Raw genomic sequence first — 19,680 nt, 5'->3', positions numbered from 1 at the left:
TCCCCACCTTTTAGATTGTAAGCTCTTCTGGGCAGGGTCCTCTCCTCCTCCTGTGTCACTGTCTGTATCTGTCTGTCATTTGCAACCCCTTTTTAATGTACAGCGCTGCGTAATATGTTGGTGCTATGTAAATACTGTTTTTATTATTATTAATAATAATATTTATAACAATAATATTAATAATTAGTCCCTTTGTAGACCACCACCACTGATAAATTTTAGGAAGGTTACCCGAGACATTATTTTAAGTTGTCCTTCGGGTAAAATGTTGAGAAAAGATGTCTTAGAGGATATTGCGCAGGCGGACCTGATATTTCTGTGAATTCTGGTATTAGGAAGCCGTGGACTCATCTAATGAGAAGACACAGCTTTCGAAACAGAGCCGCTTTCATAAAAGAAGGGGGCAGATTGAGCCAAAGATCAAATAACAGATATGAGTGCGTAGAGGAAATCGTAATATTAGTTGAGATGTAATCTAATACACAAGGAATTATACGGGTAGGAAGGTAAACTATATAGAAACACATGGATTTACAATAAAAGCCCAGAGCATGAATCTAACCTCACCATAACCTCCACAATCAATGAGACATGGCTTTCATTTCAGAGTGGCAATCACATTTTATCTATAAAGAATACTATGTCTGTGGAGATATACTTTATATTGAAGAGAACCTGTCATACAAAAACACTGAGAACATTACTGACTTCCTTCAGATAATAATAGTTTCCTTGCTGTTGTGCTAAATCCCTGGATTCACTACTCAAAGCAAGCTTGTTTGCGGTATAGCGTAACAGCCACAAAACATAGAAATTGGGAATGAACTTGGCACTGACATTTTACTTATGACAAGTTTGGAAAATGATGCAGTCTATATCTAATACTGGTGATTTTGTCAGGATCATACGACAGCAGGGCTCTCTTTCATCACTACTTAAAGGTACTTCTTACACCTTCTTACTCAAAGGTACTTCTTACACCTAAAGCGTATACAATAGTTTTTGGCTATAACATTAAAGATAGGTATGCATATGGATAGGATCACCTTAATATATATTATTATCAAAGATTGGCTATAGAAGAGCATGAGGGTAGCCACATCCGCTATTAGCATTAGTAAAGTTTTTACAGTAGAAGCTCGGTTATCCGGCACCCACAAGGAATAGCCGATTCCGGATAAGTGTAGTTTACGGTTAACTAAGGTTTCTCAGCCATTCAGCACTAGACTTGATTGGGGTGACCTATTCTGATTCAGCTCTAGTGCTGAATGGCTGATCAAAGGGAAACCCTGGTGGCGCTAGAGCCGTCATCAAGGTTTCCCTTTTCTTAGCCAGTCATGGAGCGGCGCAATCAGCGGAGCTCTGCTCAGCATTCCTGACAGCTCCCGCACCCCTAAAGGAGCTGTGGTATTTGTTCTTGGATGCAGAACACATGCCACAGCTCCGTTAGGGCTGAAGGAGCAATCAAGAGAGCGGAGCTGTCGGGTGCCGGTTATCTGAGGTTTCCGGTTATCTGAGTTCTGGATAACCGGAGTTCTACTGTACTGCCTCTTCTTACACTGCAAACCAATGCAAGGCTTTTACTGCTATCCAGTGTTCTCTTATAAAATAGAGTTTAGGGTGGACATACACTGTTAAGAACGGTGAGCTGGAGAACTCTCCAGTATTTAATCTGGTTTCTGGTACTGACAATACAAAACACTTTTTAAAAGTAAAACCAAATCATTTTTTGTGCATTTTCTTGGTATTAAAAAAATAACAACAAAAGGCAGTAAAGGATGAAAAAGAGTTACGTAAAAAGATTAAGCAGAAATATACAAATGATGATGAAGTAATAAAATTTGAGCATACAAGCAAGTACACTGCATATAAGTTTAGGGCTAACATTTCACTTCATAAGAAATAAGAATTAGAAAGTATCAGGTTTATCTAATTGCAATTAAAAAATACTGCAATGACAAGAGTAGACAGTGTAATGTAAAGTATGTCTTTACACAACTCCTCCACATCAAGGAATGACTGACAGCCTAGGGCACCTGGGAATAGAGCACTGAATCATGGGGAACCCATTTATTCCTCATTTTCTTCCATAGTAAGCAGTATAGCTTTTTCTAGGGTTATAAATGCAGCTACTCTCTGTGGGGATCTCAGATAGAAGAAGCTTTTAGTGGCATTTTGTTTAATAGCCTAGAAGAAAGATCAATGTTCATATTCTACAAAAGTGGTTATAACATCTATAGTTAGGATATTAAAATGAATATCCTCTATCTTCATACAGCATGTGTTACAATACCAGTGGCCACTTACCAACCAGCATCTCATACAAGAAGACTCCCACGGACCACCAGTCACATTCCCGTCCATAGTAGCCATCTCCTCCCTGAGACTTCAGCACTTCCGGGGATATGTAGTCCGGCGTTCCAACCGCTGTGTCACAACGCACCATACCTGTCTAAGAGGAAAAATGGATGTCAGGTAACCATACAAATTCAGTTATTAGCACTATCAGCTATATTTTGCAATCCTGGTAGTGAGATTCTAACAGAATAGCCAAAAAAACAACCAGTGACCCAAGTTAATCACCATGAGCAGGCTGTCCGTAGATACCTTGTACTCAACTATGTGGATTAGCAAACACTCTATTACCATTTCATTAGAAATATAAAAAATATCATTATCAGCATTAGCTTTCTAGAAACTTTTCCCATAAAGTGTCTTACTAACTGCTGCAAAAGTAAACACTGCTAAAAGAGTGACGGGTGGGAGGTTCTCTTTATCATTAGGGATGGTATGCAAAATATTAGAATATCTATACGGAGCAGATAACAAAACATTTATACTTAGGTTAATGCATGCTCCATGCAATTTATACATCTTTGTGCATACTGCAGGTCAGCTGCTGACCTGGCGCTGTGGTCTGCAGGTCTGTATTCTATGGTGTATGTTCAACCTTTAATAGGGCTTATTAAAGATACTGCAGCATCAACTGTTAAGTAGAAACTTTTATACAAAAAGATAACATTTAATTAAAGGCTCTTATAGAACAGTTTAAACAAGTACCAAATTTAGTTATTCTGTGCTCCAAATCCTCCTTCATTTAGGTGTCTCACACTCCCCCTCCCAGGCCATGCAGTATACAGTACAGGGGATTTCAGGGACAGAAAGCGTGTTGTTGAACTAGAAAGCAGAGGACTAAGGCTAGGTACACACATGCAATAATAATCGTTTGAAAACGAACGATTATTCCCAATTATTTTGACCGATCGTATTGTGCACAATTCTGTACATGCTGTAACGATACAATCTTTCAAACATAATCCACCAATAGTATACACACTAGATACAAAAATCGTTTGAATGATGCAGGGAGTGACATGTACAGGAGAAAGTGTATCACAGAACAATCCACGATCACTGAACGACCATACACACAATAAATACGTTCGTTTCCAGCAAGATTCCTCGTTCATCAGTATCGTTGACCAGTTGTGCACTTTTTTTTGTTAACAATTATCGAACAATCTTTCCTGGATCGTTCGTTTCCAATGACAATTATTGCACGTTTGTATGCAGCCCAAGTATGGCTAGAAGTTGATTGATAAGCTACAGGTCTGGAAATTAGGAGTACAAATGCTGATACAGCCTACATTAGAGTGGCAACTCTGCACTAATTTAGTAAGTGGTGTAGTATTGTTGCCACCCTATCACAGGAAAATTAAATAGATGAAATTGACTGGAAGATTGTACAGATATCTGTGGAAACGCAGAGGAAAAATATAAGGGTTGTGCTGTAAAATGCATGTTCATTCTTTGGTCTTTCTTCTTCTTCTCATTATCCAGTATTTATATAGTGTGGACATATTACGCAGCGTTGTACAAAGTCCATAGTCATTTCACTAGCTGTCCCTCAAAAGGGCTCACAATTTAATGTACAGTTCCCAATATGAAGGTAATCCCAATAGCTTTTGTAATTAAGTGTTAAAGCACATTTTTCTTAATAGTAGGCCCTATTTCTACTATAATAATTTGGGTGTATTACCCTTTGAAAACCTATAAAATACAAAAACGGAGGCCCCTTATGTGAAAAAATAAAAAAAATAAACCCAAAAATGCAGACAAAGGGTACTAAACTACAAAAAAAAATAATGAACTGAATGCTAAACACAGAACAATTAGTTCTATAGATTTCAATTTGTTTGTTTTTTTTATCCATTAGGTCAATGACCGCTAGCGCTGTAGGTTATATGCAGGGACCACATCCTGAGTATTCAGTTATGTGGCCAGCTGTGACTTAGATCCTTCAGCTCCATTTCTGGAAAATCACAGAGCTCCGGCTTATCAATTCAGTAAAATGAAGCAGAAAAGATGACCTAAAATAGAAGACAAGACAGGGCAGGGAAGACTTGTTCACGCTGACTAAATCAAATCAAATACACAAGAGTTTATATTAGCCCCGTTTTGTGGCACTGTAAGTATCCGTTGGAAAAACACTGCTTGAAAAATCTCCCAAAAAATGCACGCACTTGGGCTTGCTCAAAACTAAGCATTAGTAGAGAAAAAAGCATGTAAAAATACATATCAATGTTGTGATAATAAACCAAGGGATAAAATACAGCGTGAAGAACCTCAGGGCTCGTTTATACCCAATGCAATGCATAAGCAAAAAAGAATTGAATACCGTGACCCTAACAGTCCTTAATAAAGGCTTAACACCATGGACTGGTTTAATGCAAGAAAAGTTTTCCATGAACCAGTTTTGGCCCAGTTCAGCAAAGCCTGTGACCCAGCTTTTGGGGACCCATGCTTTTTAAATTTAAAGCAGAATTCTGCTGCTTCTCCTTTTACTGCTCAGTAATAGTTTGGAGGAGAGACAAAAACCATTATGTATTAGTTGATTGCAATGAAAATAAATCAGGTTGTCTGCCTTATAAGACATTGCTGTGTTGTGAGCCAAAACAGTATAGATCTCAGAACTGGTAGTGTTATAAAAAAAACAAAATTGTGCACCTAGCTGGCATCATCACCCTATGTAGCTAGTATTATCAATGGCAGGAAAACCATGGTTATGATGAAATGATGAATGGTGAGGGTGAGTAAAGCTTAGGATGGTGCACAATAACCTTTCAGAAGCTTCCTTCTTGTTCTGGTTTGTATTCTTACCTACATTCTCCCCATAGACTGATTTGGGGAAACTAAAAGCAGCCTATCACAAAAACACAAGATAAGTGTTGTTAGAACTGCCAACGTGGTCACCATATCCAAAGTTATAAATACAAGAAAGACATGGGCATTATCCGATTGCCTCATGGAATCAGGAAGGAATTTTTTCCCCTGTTGAAGCAAAATGTACCAGGGTTTTTTTTCTTTGCCTTACTCTGGATCAACTATGTCCATAGGGTTTTATATCTGGAATATGTTTATGTGGTTGGACTTGATAAACTTATGTGTTTTTTCAGCCTGGCTTACTATGTAACTATGGGTATGTTTATTCCAAGCTATCAGAACTGAATCTAGGGGCAGTGCCCGCTTCCTCCTACCCACCACCTTCACAACCTATTGTCTGCTATGCTAGGTGCGATTAAATCTACCAATGCTAAATCTTTTATATTGACAGCCTGACAGCACTGCCTCGTTCAAAGGCAACCACAGAACTGTATTCACCACAAACGGATTCATCCAGATGAATGGGAGCTCGTGTGTTGGCTATTGACATTGGAAATCACTGCCTGCTAGCTAAATAAGCACTTTTGTTTCTTAAGACAACCGATCTGTGCTGCTTATCTTGTACAGAAAACCACAACGTTGGCTTAAGTAACAGAACTGCCAGACCAGACTGAAATGCCAGTCAGCGTTGGAGCTGAGCGAGTAAAAGCTGAAGCTGAACGGATTGCCAGCCCTGTTAAAAGCTTTAACACCTTGTTAAATGACAATAAACTTCATTTAAAGGTTTGGGTTTTTCACGCAACAAATAATTCTTCCCATGAGGATATGTAATGAACACATGAGCCTACTGTACACATTGTATGAAGAATTAATAGGATGAATCCTTAACAGCAGTATTATTAGAGGAAGCAGATACATTTTTGTATTATATGTTCATGTTTAGGAAATAACTAAAGACATTGTATAATAATCAGGGCTAATGATGTGCCGCCTTCTGTCGTCAACAATTAACCATCTCAGTTGGATTTTTGCAGAAAAATAGATTTTGCTTCATATCTTTCTTATGACTATATCTCTAATTCTCTTTCCTCTAATACCATATGACTTGTCAATCCTAAAGAGGGCATTCAATGGACAGTTACTGGAGAAATGCATTAAATGGTAGTGGCAACAATGTATTCTGTAGGGTTGCCTCTTGACTGTCATTGATCCAGCAAAATCTCAGCAGTCGAAGACACAGACTGAGCCAAGAGCATGAACTGTACATTCTCTATTGGAACCCTTTGGAGTGTTTGTACCTCCACTTACCCAAATTTGGAGTAAGAAGTCTCTGTTAAAATGAACAGGGAAAATACAGCCTAAAGACACACCACCGTGTCAGGACTGACAACAGCCTACTCATCCATCACGTTTTAGAATAGGAGGGGAGCTTAAAGTGTAACACTTTATGGGGTTAACGGGAAATTAAAAAAGTTTTTTTTTGAAGTTTTAAATATGTTTCTAAATGGATGCTTGATATCAACGTCAAACAATGATGGTATACATAGATAAAACACACAAACCATGAAAAAGGATTTCCAAAGCACTATCAGTAATTCAAGAGAAGCATAAATGAAATTGCCTGAAACTTCAGATGACACATTGCACCCTGACTCCATTTACTTACGTCTGCAAGTTTCTATTTTAACTATTAGGCTCTGTAAGGATTCTTACAGAAGCATATGTAAACCCAAAATCTATTTTTGGTATGTTTGGAATAATGTCCAAAGTCCTGTACAGACGTCAGATAGTAGTCAGATGATTCATCTTTCACTGGAAACAAATTACAAAAGATCATTTCCAGAGACAGAATGAATTAGAGCGCCATTTTGTTAAATGGAGATGGGAGGACAAGTGAGTGGCACCCCACAGCCAAGTGGTTCCCAGTCGGTCATTCATCATTCTTCCATAATGGATTAATAAATCAAGCCCTTCGTCCTATCTGAGCTGTGTATGAAGCTTTAATGTATGAAGTTTTCCTAAGCAAATTATTTGTGAACTGTTGCTGACTTGTTTATCTGCAGATCCTTCCATTTGCAGACTGACAGCACCAAGCAACTGATGTTAGGTTAATGGTCAAATAACCTTCCTAGCCCCGTTGGCTTTATAGTTGCTCATAAGGTCCAGGCGATGGGTGGCCCAATGGCCAACTAAAGGAGATATTGTGCTGACTATGCTGTTACAAATTGCCAGGCAGTGGCACGGTCAGTCTGTGATTGAAAGTTGTGTTAGTGGCAAGATCTCTGGATAAGAGGGGAAAAAACTACACAATGAAACATTATACCAAATGCACGCAAAGTCTTCTATAGAATAGGGAAAGATAAAAACTTAAACAGGTGGTTTGCTACCCTTGTTTACTTGGGGAGATAGCTCTTTGTCTAGGAGATGTAAGATGAAATTAAAGCAAATTTCTCAAAGTAAATGGAATTCCCATCTTGGAGAGCTATCATCAAAACAGGATCAGATGTCTGCTCCAATTTATCCTTTGCTTATTATGCAGATGGAGCTCCTTTAGCACACATTTTAAAGGGGGACCTTAATGAAGCAGTGTACAAATGATTGCTACTTATATCTCAGATTGTAACAGAAACTGTTGGGAGTTGTAGGTTTTTTAGCTTATAACTATATTGTGATTTTTTTGTATTGTGTTTGGTAACAGCTCTTACTTTAATTTTGTTTTTTTTTTTGCTGATGACAACATATGGTGCTTCCTTAGCTCTCAGTGGCAATGGTCACCAGGAAAAAAAAAAAAGGAGTCAATGACCCCAGCAAGGACAGAATCTTTCCTTTTCTATCCAGCTGATAATGTGCCCATGTAATGAACTAAAAATGAATCACCAACCCATCAGAAAGAAAACAGAATTTGTTCTTCACCTCTGAGGGTTTTGCTTTGCATATCTTCACACAACCACTAGCTGGTGCTGTAAGAAACCAAAAACCCAAGAAACACTTCGGTTATATTTCCCACAAAACGAGCCTGAAAATGTTCTTTTATTCAGCATCATTCCACACATATATTCTGCTCCTATATGGTAACATCTGAGAGCTGTGTAAGCCAGGCTGGCACATTCTGTACTACGTTCCTCAAATGATCTGAGCCCTCGGGAGCGGAAGCTGTGACTTGTTCAGGAAGAATTTAATACGAATCCTCTGGCAATGCTCAATGGAATGCTCTAAAACCACAATTCCATTGTGACACTAGAGAACCTATTTACTAACATTCAGCAAAAGTACACCAACCAATCAGCTGCTGACTTTAATTATCATAATTGGACAACTTATTTAGTGTCTGGGGGATACTGGATATGCCTGCACCTTAAAGGGAATCTGTTCTCAAAATTTGTTAGGATAGACCAATAATGTGTTCAGCTTATTAAAAGAACACTCAATGCTTACTGGAGGGGGGTGTATTTTTTCAATTAATAGTTTCTAATTTGTATTATTTATGTTTAGGGGATATCTATATTTGTGTGTTCCTTTTATACCAATTAGCCAAAACATCAAAGCTGATGTTGTATAGGTTCCCTATGTGTCACTTAAAAAGCTATGACCCTGAGGCATGCTCCCCACAAGACTTCCAAAGCAACCAAGAAATTATAGGCGGATCCGTTGCTTGATAACTGTATGGCACTGGATCTGCTGGTCCAGAATAAGGCAACAAAACATTAGTGGCAGATCCATTAAGTCACACCTCACCTTGTACCCATAGTGCATTCTGCTGTTATATCTTCCCCCAGGTAAGTAACGTACATGCACCAGGCCATCAACATGATCTAAATGATCATTGCACAAGGCCACCTTCTTCCATTACTCCACTGTTCAATTTCGCTAGCTAGGGTTAGCATGAGCATGTTGACCACTCTGCAGCTGCAAGTATGCATTCTCCTGTATTAAGACACCTTTCTCTTACAGCCAGGAGTTACATTTTAGCAATTTTTTCAACCAGATGGGCAACCCACAAACTTCTTGCTCCTTGAGTGGTGGACATCTGAGAACCTGTGGTTGGTTGGCTTCCTTTGGAACACTTTTTAGTAGGTATTAACCACTGCATTTCAGGAACGACCCACAAGACCTTCCAGATCTGACCTAGTTATCAATGTAGCCGTTGTCGCTGGGATCCTTATACCTGCTCAACACATTACCCAACACATGACTATTCCCTCGCTGCCTTTTTTATCCCACCCATTGACTGGCATCCTTACGCTGACATAATCAAGCTTATTTATTTCATTATATAGTATTCTTCAATATATTTTCTGCTATTCTACAATATGCTATTCTTCCAGCCTAATACTGATTAGTAAACAGCCAACAACAAATAACTTCATATCTTTGCACTGTGCCACCACCTTACTACTTAATTGGTTGCAAATAAAGCCCGGAGGTCGTTACTAATATACAGAGGATAAAGCAGAGGATGTCATTTGTTAAATATGATTTATGACAACATATAATATAATCCATGGATGATTTATTTTACCAAACATTTTTCCCAGCTGATACAAGTCCTTAAAGCTCTTTAATGATTAGTAATCCAATTTTTTATACTTACTTCATCCATCTTCATACAGGTGCCAAAGTCAGCTAGCTTGACGTGTCCATGTTTATCCAGCAGCATATTGTCTGGTTTGACATCTCGGTGGATCAGACCCATGGAATGAATGGCATCGAGGGCAAGGACCACTTCAGCAGTGTAAAATTTGGCCCACTTCTCAGGCACATCGTAGTTGCTCATAAGGTTTACAAGATCACCACCTGGCATGTACTCCATCACCATGTATAGGTGCTTGTCATCTTGAAAGGCACTGAACAGCTGTAGAGGAACATAGAGGAGGTTAAACAGGATAAACACACGGACCGCCATGTGTGCAGATACTGAGCACAAAGACAGACGAGAAGCAGAAAAAGACAAATGTTCCATGAACTCCACAGTTCATATACATGTGAAAACTACAAGTCGTCTCTAAAATAATATTCATTGAAATGCAGAACAACATTACAGGTTAACTTAAAGTTTACCTGAACTACCCAAGGGCTGTTTGCAAAGGCCATAATATCTCTTTCTTCCCAAAAAAAGGCTGAGTCCGATCTCTTGATCATTTCAAATTTACTGAGAAGTTTCATCGCATATACTTTCTGAGTAGTTTTGTGCCGGACCTGTAACGAAGTAAAGAAATCAGCTGGTTAACACTACAAAGTGTGACACAAAAATGGAAACCAATTTAGTAAACTGATCTAAAGCACACAGTTTTAATAATAGAACATTTAGTTACTAGCATACGTATAATAAATTCTAATGATTTATCAGGGGTCGCGTAGCTGATCTTGGCCATAATATTTAAAAATCAGGAGCCAGAGAAAAAAGGAAGCTGCAGATAGGCAAATGAGCAGTTTACACTATTACAGTTGGAGGGTGGATGTAATAAAGTGTGTTTTACATCCATATATGTCAATTAATGTGAATATGATAAAAACATAATACACAATTGATCAATCTGTTTATGAAACAATAACACCCAACATTCAGCATGCAGAAATTCAAAAGCCAGGTGAGCAATGACTTTAGGTAAATGCTGTAATGATGTGTACTTGCTAAAATGCACTAGTTAGCATGGTCATAAGTATGAACTTAAAATAGATATACAAAATGAACGGTGATAAATCATTAAACTAAAAAGAGCAATTAGAAGCTACAGAGATCTAGAAATCTCCCTCAGCAGATGTCCTTACAAGATATCGAACTTAGATCTCATTCAGCATTGTAAATGTAAAGCTGATTAATTTTAATAAATCTAACAAGACTCACCGTGTAAGACAACAAAAAAGACACGTGAAGGGAAATGATTTATGCAACAGATAATATAATATGAGTACTCTTTAGGAAATAAGGAGTTGCTGTTCACATGTACGTTGGCCATGGGTCCATAACATTTGTCTTTGTACAACCCTAGGAGTGTATAGGAGCCAATGTAAACCATTGCTTACCAGCTGGACTTCACCAAAGGCTCCTCGGCCAATGACTTTGACTACATCATAATCTTCTGCTTTCATCTGCAGCTTTCGAATATCACTCACAACTTTTTCATCTGTAAAAACACGACAATAGAAGACCAGTCATTGAAGCTCTCTAGTCATTGTGGACATATATGTAAAAGCTTGTAATGCCCTCCCTGCCCCAAGCTCAAAACTGCATCTATGGCCCATAGCAAGCAATGTGACAGTAGACAGTCAGGCTATAAATCAGCCAAATGTCCATAGCTTAAATCCATTAAAGAAAACCTTGCATTAGGAGCACATTAAAAAAGAAAGCACTGCTCTGCTGCATCTATAAATATCGTCTAATTTCAGCTGACTGTACGCTTTGATAACGCTAGTGTTTGAACAATTTAGAAGTGAGCAAAAGTCCACTGGGACATTTTTAAGCTACTTAGAAAAGACAACAATGCTTCCAATTTTGTTTTTACTATTCAGTACCATTTTTTCTCTACTCAATAGCATTAACAAGCACATTCAGCATACTGCATGGTTAGTTATTGCATAGGGAGATTTTACAACTAGCTGAAAAAGTTTCCTCTTCCTGCAAAGTTCTATGTGCCAATATCACCATCAGCCAGTAGGTCTGAGAAATAGATTAGTAACTATCCAGTATTAGTTGGACAAATTCAACTAGACTTGTTCTTGATCATGTTAAAAGATGTGTTGTAGCTTTTTCTTTGAAACTTCTTCAGTTCTGAATAACTCAAATACGATGCACCTTAAAACCTTGCAAGATCTAGTCCAGGTGAATGTGACTAGCTACAACCAGATACTCCATGACCTAAATAAATAAGAACAGTCACCGACATATTGTAATAGTATCATAATTGCTACGTCTGCATACTGAAAATATCAGGTATAATAAAAATGTTGTCTGACGGGAAAGTGTCCCATGTTTCTTGTATTAGCTTTAGGCCTTTGTTACTGAGATACAACTGTATTGATACCTTGATCTGAACTGAAATTTACCTATAAAAACAATAAAACACCACCAGATACAATATCTATACAAATTGGACATTTAAACTTACATCTGTTAAGGAAGTTGTCGATATTTTTATTTTTTCGTAGTGCAGGGTAGTCAAGATCCAGGACCAGAGAATTGAGTCCATCCTGAAATAAAAGAAATTAAAACACATTAGCATGTTACTCAAAAACAAATGAATAATGTTCAATGTAAATAACACGAAAATAGAAATGAAAAGTAAACGAAAATTAAAGCTGGGGACTTTTTCGACTCTTATGTATTCTATACCTTCCATAATGACCACATGGAATGACATATGAAAAGGAACCAAATATTTGGAACCAACACACTACAGAATTACCCAAATTGGTGGAAGGGACACCAGTAATCATCATATCCTAAAGACATAGATACCAGCATACACACATATTCAAATGGATATGAAGTAATGAAAAGATCATTAGCACCTATAAATTAGGATCAGTGACCAATTTGAGAAGACAAAAGATGTTCCACATACAGATACCTTGAGTGGAAACCCACTGCCAAAAAGGTAAACTTTGATAAAGAGGAAAATGTGATGGAGACTGTATAGATCGAGTTAAAATTGAATATTGGGGCTAGATGGCACGATCTGGAAGCCAAAGTAAATGAGTTCCCAATGACAATACTGGGGAGAAAAAACAATCTAACAAGGTTTTTGACTTCATACTCGAAGATGTAAAGTCTTACATATATCCCTAGTGGAAGACCAAGTTTCTGGGGGCATAATGATGTAAGGTTGCTTCAGCCGGGCAAGTCTAGGTTCAGCAATGTTATGTGCCCAAGAAATGAGGTCAGCTGACAACCTAAAAATAATGAATGACCAGGTTTATTTATCAAAGTAAGTTTCCAACGACAGTGGGGAAAAAACAATCCAACAAGGTGTTCAACTACTTACTAGTAGACGGAAAGCCCTATAAATGTCCCTAGTGCAAGACCAAGCCTCTGGGGGCAAATATAAAGTAGGTTTGTTTCAGTTGGGCAGGTCTAGGTTCAGCAATGTTACGTGCGCAAGAAATTGGGTGAGATGACATAATATAGGTCCAGCTGACCCAGAATATACTGAATGTACTGAACTAAATAGGTTCCTAAAGACAACAGCAAAAAAATTCACACGGTATTCAAATTCTTACTAGAAGATGGAAAGCCCGACATATACCTCTAAAGGAGAACCATCGAAAGGGATCTTTCTGTTTATATCCCAAGTAGTTAGTGCAAGTGATAGGGGCTTCAAAACAACCTTCCAAACACTAGAAAGCTTTCATAACCACCCAAAAAGGCACAATAATTACTCTTCTCATCAGACAGGGTGTGCAAGCTTCCACTTGCACCAGTTCCAAAATGTACGACACCAGTGGTATTTTTTTATTTTAGCAGCACTGGCTACCTGGAGAGCGTCCAACTCTGCCGTTATCTATTTATACTTTTTATTGTCTGGGCTTCACTAGGGAGATGCAGCAGAAAGTCAGCTTAGAAGTTGTGCAGAGAACACTGAACATGATGTGTGTTAGCAGGAAACCTGTCAGCCTCTTCCCCAGCTGTCAGGAAACCTGCCACTGACATGATTTCATGCTCAGCTTCCTCTGCGCTATGACAGCACTGGAAGACCACAGCCACAGCAAGTGTATGACCTTCCTATCCTCATTCACCACAGGCACAAATGTCATTCCGTGTTGAGGACTCATAGCGGTGTGACGGTGCAGCTTAATGACAGGTCAGGGGGTTGCTGCGTTTTTTTCAGAGTTGACTAACTGAAGCCACACCAGGACATAATACAAGTGTATCTAATGTCTAATGTTGTCTACTTGCACCAAAAATGTTGGAAAAGACAAGCACTATACCACAAATGTACAAAAATATCCAACCTTGCCAATCTTCAACTTAACTGAAGGCAAACAAGCATTTGTTAATGTTAGTTGCAATTGTCGGCATGCCGTGGGATGTGGTGGAAGTTAAAAGGCTGCAAGTACTTTCTGGTTTTGCCCAATGTCTATGGGTGGCCTGGAGGACCTGTCAAAAAAGAAGCTAAAGCTGGCAGCTCCTGGTTGTATGATCCTGCCAGCACATAATATGAAGATATCATATGCCACTGTTCCAGAAATTTTCCTAGCTGCCAGGAAAGTGTCCATATCTCCCGTTCTAATGAAAGCTAAAAATAGACAAAAAGCTGTTTCTGAAGCTTTTATGTCAAGTTTGGGATTTAAGAGCTTATCTTATACTAAAAGCAGTGCAATTACTGCAATTATTTTTTCACATTACGTTTTTTTCATTAGAATATCGAGCAAATGTAAGAAAGTAAAGAAGACCGTACTTTCCATGACTGTTAGCTACTTCCACCTACCTACTGTCAGGGAGTGTTAACTACTGCACCTAAAGGGAAAACAAAAATAGAACTGACATGAATATTAGCCACCACGCCTGTATTATCAAACAATATATATGAAATTAGGTTTGGTTTATCATTGCCAAGGAGCAAAGGGCGAGGCTTCTCTAATACAGGTGGGACTATGTGAAACAGGCAGGTGAACCCTGTAAAATATTACTCAGCAATATAGAGCTGCAGCAACGTCAGAGCTGCTCAAGTGACTCGGGTCTAAAAATGGCTAGGTTCATGGTATGGGATTGGGTGAGCTGTGTTTTACTTTTTACCAAACTGCAGTGGAATTTTGGCTTACTATGAACAAACAAAAAACTGATATATACACACACAATGGAGAGATACATTTTAGGGGTTTCTGCCTCAATGGACGGCACAGTGGACTCCGTAGATAGTACTCTGGCCTTTGAAGCTAGGGTCCAGGTTCCCATCTTGGAACTTTTCCAGGACAATATCTGCAAGACGTTTATACGTTCTCCCGGTATATGTGTGGCTTATCTCCGGGCACTCCAGTTTCCTCCCACATCCCAAAAACATAATTGGGGATGTCAGCATGAAGAGATGCCCCAGTAGCAGAACCTGCTAACCATGTGTGAACCACACTGTTCTTGGTGTTCTCCACTGGCACTTGCTATGTTGTCACTTTTAACACATGAAATTCTTGTTAGGACAGAGACATTCCTATATCAGAGGAAACACATTTTTGACATGACACTGCTAGAAAACAAGCATGCTGGCAAATCCATTTCCGACCAGCGATGAATCACACAGGGTCTAAAATAGCAACTTCTGGCAAAACAATTAAACCATTATTAGTTTATGGAAAATATTATCTACAAACGCAACAACCAAATCTGCTCAATTTACAATGAAGGCAAAATCTCTTACCAATTAAGGCAATTTACATTGTCTGGCTGGAAAAAAGCCCTCAAGCCTGGCGGTCAGCCAGGTATTTTGATCTGGGGTTGTGTCAGTTGTCCGTTGTAGGTTCAGCAACATTTTGTACCCAATATATGAGGTTCGGTGACTACCTGCATATACAGAATGACTGGGGTTTTCCATTTATGGATTTTTTCTTTCCTGATGGCACAGATATTTTCCAAGATTACAATGCCAGGATTCATTAGGCTCAAACTGTGAAAGAGTGGTTCATGGAACATCATTATAAGACATGGATTGGCCACCACACAGTCCAAATGTCAACCCCATGAGAATATTTGTAATGTGCTAGAGAACATTTCACACAGCGGTTCCACCTCCCCTTCATCAATACAAGATCTTGGCAAAAAAACGAATGCAACTCTAGACGGTAATACATGTTGAGACATTGCATAAGCTTATTGAAACATTATTGGATGTCCATAATCAAAGCTAAAGGCGCCTATTGAAATATTAGAGCGTGAGTTGCTTTTTGCAAGGTCAGATATCTAAAAAGGTAAAGGTGTTTAAGTACAAATGAACTTTTGGTAGTTTTTAAAAATTACCCCCAACAGCCTTCAACTTACTTGACTCTGGTATTATAAGATTATCCCTGTGTAGTCCACCGGGAGAAGCAAAGCCACCACTCCAAACTCTCATAGCTGGACTCTCCCTATGTGTCAGTTCTTTAGACGACCCATAGTGTATTCATGTTTATTGTTGTCTGTGGACCTGTTAGGGAGAAACAGGCTTTCTGTTTGTTCATGGTGATGGGAAACCCACAATTTTACAGCTGTCACCAGAACAATAGGTGAGGGTGAATCATCGAACTGGGCCACCTGCTCCAAGACGTGATTCCCCTTACTATTTACCATTATGTCTGGTCCCATTTCCAAGACAGAAAGTGAAAGGAAATCCCCCCAATGGAACACATACAGGGTTTAACTCCTCATTATCCCATTCAAAACTATGGCTATAATTACACTAGTATGGGTATTGGAAGAACCACAGACACCACCAAAAGCCATAAAGAAAAAGTTTGAGCACTGCCAAGGTATCCATTTGTCAAATGACCCAAAACAATGAATGTATGTGCATGTTTTGAATATCCCTATCCATCTGCCTAACGCCTGCCTTTATTGTATTCATTTATATTGTGCTGGCAAATTCCACAAAGCTTTGCAAAGTTCATAGGACAGTCACATCAGTCTTTGTCCCCAAAAGAAGCTTAGCACCCAATTCCCCTATTCAGTCATACACTACAGACAGGTGGGATCAAAGCCCATTTACCAACCAGTACATATGTGTTTCAGAAAACAGTTTAGTGACCTACGAAGACAGATGCTTTTCAGTTGTTTAACTTTCCACAAAAGTATCAAATATGAATATTGAATGCAAACACAAGCAATGAGTCAATGGCCGCGAGATGCCATTTTAGAGCGTAAATGAGTTTTGATTAGGCTTGTCTAACAGGTCTTGTTTCTTTAGCAAAAACCCTTTTACACGGATGACTGGCACGCTCAACATGCCGCATTCTGTCTGTCCCGATGCTGGAAGAGGGCCAGCAGAAGTGCCAGCATCAACATTTTGTTTGAACAAAAAGAAAAAAAAGATTATGCAGCCAAGCTTGCAGGAATGTATCAGCCAATCTTCCGCTCACGAGTGCAGCTGCCCAGGGTAACAGATCCTTGTTAATCCTGAATGCGGGACACGTGTGCTGCTGCAAGTACCAAGGGGTACAAGGAGGAAAATAACTTACTGTCTGGGTAGGTATATATTAAAAAAACACAGACAACACACAACAACTCAATGGATCAACAGAAACCTATCGCTGAATTGCTGATGGTGTCCATGAAGCACTGCAATTGTGCTACAGAAAGTATGCTAACTTCAAACACAGTAAGGTTCATAATGCTGCTTCTTAATGCTTCTGGAAAGGATTGCAGCCTCTTGCTAAATGATGGACTATAATTATAGTAATAAAATAAAAGTCTAATAGCACACTAATACAACTATAACCCTTGTGTCTTTGGTGTGGATTCCTGGGTTGGAATGACTATGCCCACTCTTAACCACCTCCTTTCTTCTCTTCTATCTTTACTTCTCTTATTCTTCTCTTTGATAGCGTTTTTTACATTGAATATGGCCTTGGGGTCTATTTGTTGTCCAAAAGCACCAAAAAGGAGTCAACTCAATTTTACAAGAATAAAATAATATATACAAAGGGTTAAAATCAGCTCCTGCATTTAAAAAGAATACTGCAGTCCAAAATAAAAATATTCAGAGTATGAACTTCAAGTGAATCAGATCCCAATTCATAGCTAAACCCTAGTCCTTATCATGAACACAACAGTAATAATTAGTCCAAGCAGATCCAATCACCTTGGATTCCAGTGTCAAATAAAATCTACATATATGTAAAAGCTTTAGTGTACAAATATTATTCTTTTAGACCAGTTTCAGGTTACTGGTTTTGTACTAGCATTTCTTGGAAAGATTTTACTTGTCTGTAGTTGTCTTTTAATTCTTTTGCGTATACTGGATTGGAAAAGGCCGAGCTTTTGGCAGGAATAAAGTCGTTGTTGTACAGGAGATGATTTAACATCAATGACGTTACAACCACCCGCTAAAGTTAGTTCTGCTGCTTAAAAAGCACGTCAGAATTTATGGAATTATCGCCAAGTAATGCCGTATATCCTGCTGCCTGTCTGATATATTACACCAAGGATTTACCATTTATAATTTTATCTTCCTTTCCGACCATATTTAGCAAGCCGGGAAATCTCTGGAAATGCAGCTCACAGCTTATTCACCGAATTTGTTTAGTCTGTACGTTGATTCCTCAGGCTGCAATATGAGGCTAAATGGCACATAAAACTGTCAGGCAAATCATGAAGTTGGATGCTCTTATTTACCAGACGAGGCTCCCTAAAGGACAACTTTGATGGATTTTCTTTAAGAACACATTTACAATCCTGATTACAGATTTACTTGGAGTCCTTTATGATATGAATTTTCATTTTCCTATCATTCACACTTAGAGTGCTTTATTTCTATTTCTGTATTTACAGATTGAAATCTGTGTATTCTCCTTGTAATTGCTATTTTTATGTTCATTATATAGAAGAACTGCTGAGATAAAAAGATAAGCAATTATTAGCATGCATAAAATGCAAAACAATGGGTTTACTGTAAAGCCCTCCTCTCCAAGGAGCATATACTTGTCTTCTTTTCATTTCTCGGTCACTCTGTTTAGCCTTGAGACAGCCAGAAAGAAAGCCCGGTGTAAGTGAGAGTCAGAGCTTACACATGGCTCCACACCGATCATGTGATAGTACCTGGGTCAATCACCAAGGACCAGCAATGTCACATGAGAGGAACAAAAGGGAGTCACACGCTTCTCCAAACCCAGAACCGGGGTTATAGAGTCGGAGTTGGGACATTTCGGTCAACTCCAACTTTAGGTACCCAATGGTTGATTCAGACTCTGCCAGTGTTCCCAGTGTTCTCCCCAGCCCCTTTCAGCTGGACCCACCATGCGGCACTTTTCAGTAACCATCCTGCTGTTTTCGGGTGCTTACTGAAAAGTTAGGTCACAATACTATGGTTCCCACCCGCCTACAATTTCTTCCCACAAATAATAATAACCCAATAACAAAAACCTTTCTCTGCATCGTCACCCTACCAGATGGAAACCTAATTAAAACCATAAGCTGTTTATAATACACAGCGCTTTGGAAAACGAAATGTTATTTAGTTAAAGTTCACTATATATGAATAACTAATACGTTACTAAAAGCATAGAGACTGTATGGTTAAAAAAAATAAATAAATTCCATTAAAACAACATATTCACCAATTTTTGGCCAAGAATTGACAGAACCTCTCCATGAAAAGTTTCCACACAATTTTATTTTTACCCCACTACAGTTTCTTAGAAATAGCCATAGAGAGTTAACGAACAAAACCAGCACAGAGCGTACATATTAAAATACTGAAAATCCAAACTGGTTTGGCACCTAAACTTAAGAGGTATTATTGCCATCAGCACTGGACAAACTCCAGGAAAAAACGATTGAGATGTCTTATGAAGACATGCCATGTATTAAGCAGTTATTAATGTGGGGATTCCCGAACT

The 19,680-nt window shown here is 38.7% G+C and overlaps 1 protein-coding gene across 4 annotated transcripts in view; it reads right to left on the bottom strand.

Annotated features, from left to right (window-relative positions):
* The window catches only part of ROCK2 (Rho associated coiled-coil containing protein kinase 2), a 107,751-nt gene that overhangs the window by 42,407 nt on the left and 45,664 nt on the right, over positions 1-19,680 (bottom strand). For all 4 annotated transcript variants that reach the window (XM_072407527.1, XM_072407526.1, XM_072407528.1 and 1 more), the window contains exons 2-6: positions 12,270-12,351; positions 11,188-11,288; positions 10,222-10,359; positions 9,755-10,015; positions 2,308-2,452 (exon numbers count right to left, since the gene is read on the bottom strand). In XM_072407527.1, the coding sequence (XP_072263628.1) occupies positions 2,308-2,452; positions 9,755-10,015; positions 10,222-10,359; positions 11,188-11,288; positions 12,270-12,351 (727 nt within the window). The remainder of the gene's footprint in view (positions 1-2,307; positions 2,453-9,754; positions 10,016-10,221; positions 10,360-11,187; positions 11,289-12,269; positions 12,352-19,680) is intronic.

This window comes from Pyxicephalus adspersus, chromosome 4 (genome assembly GCF_032062135.1).
Source record: "Pyxicephalus adspersus chromosome 4, UCB_Pads_2.0, whole genome shotgun sequence".
NCBI lineage: Eukaryota > Metazoa > Chordata > Amphibia > Anura > Pyxicephalidae > Pyxicephalus > Pyxicephalus adspersus.
The sequence above is the reverse complement of the archived record's forward strand: the minus strand, read 5'-3'. Positions and strand labels throughout refer to the sequence as shown.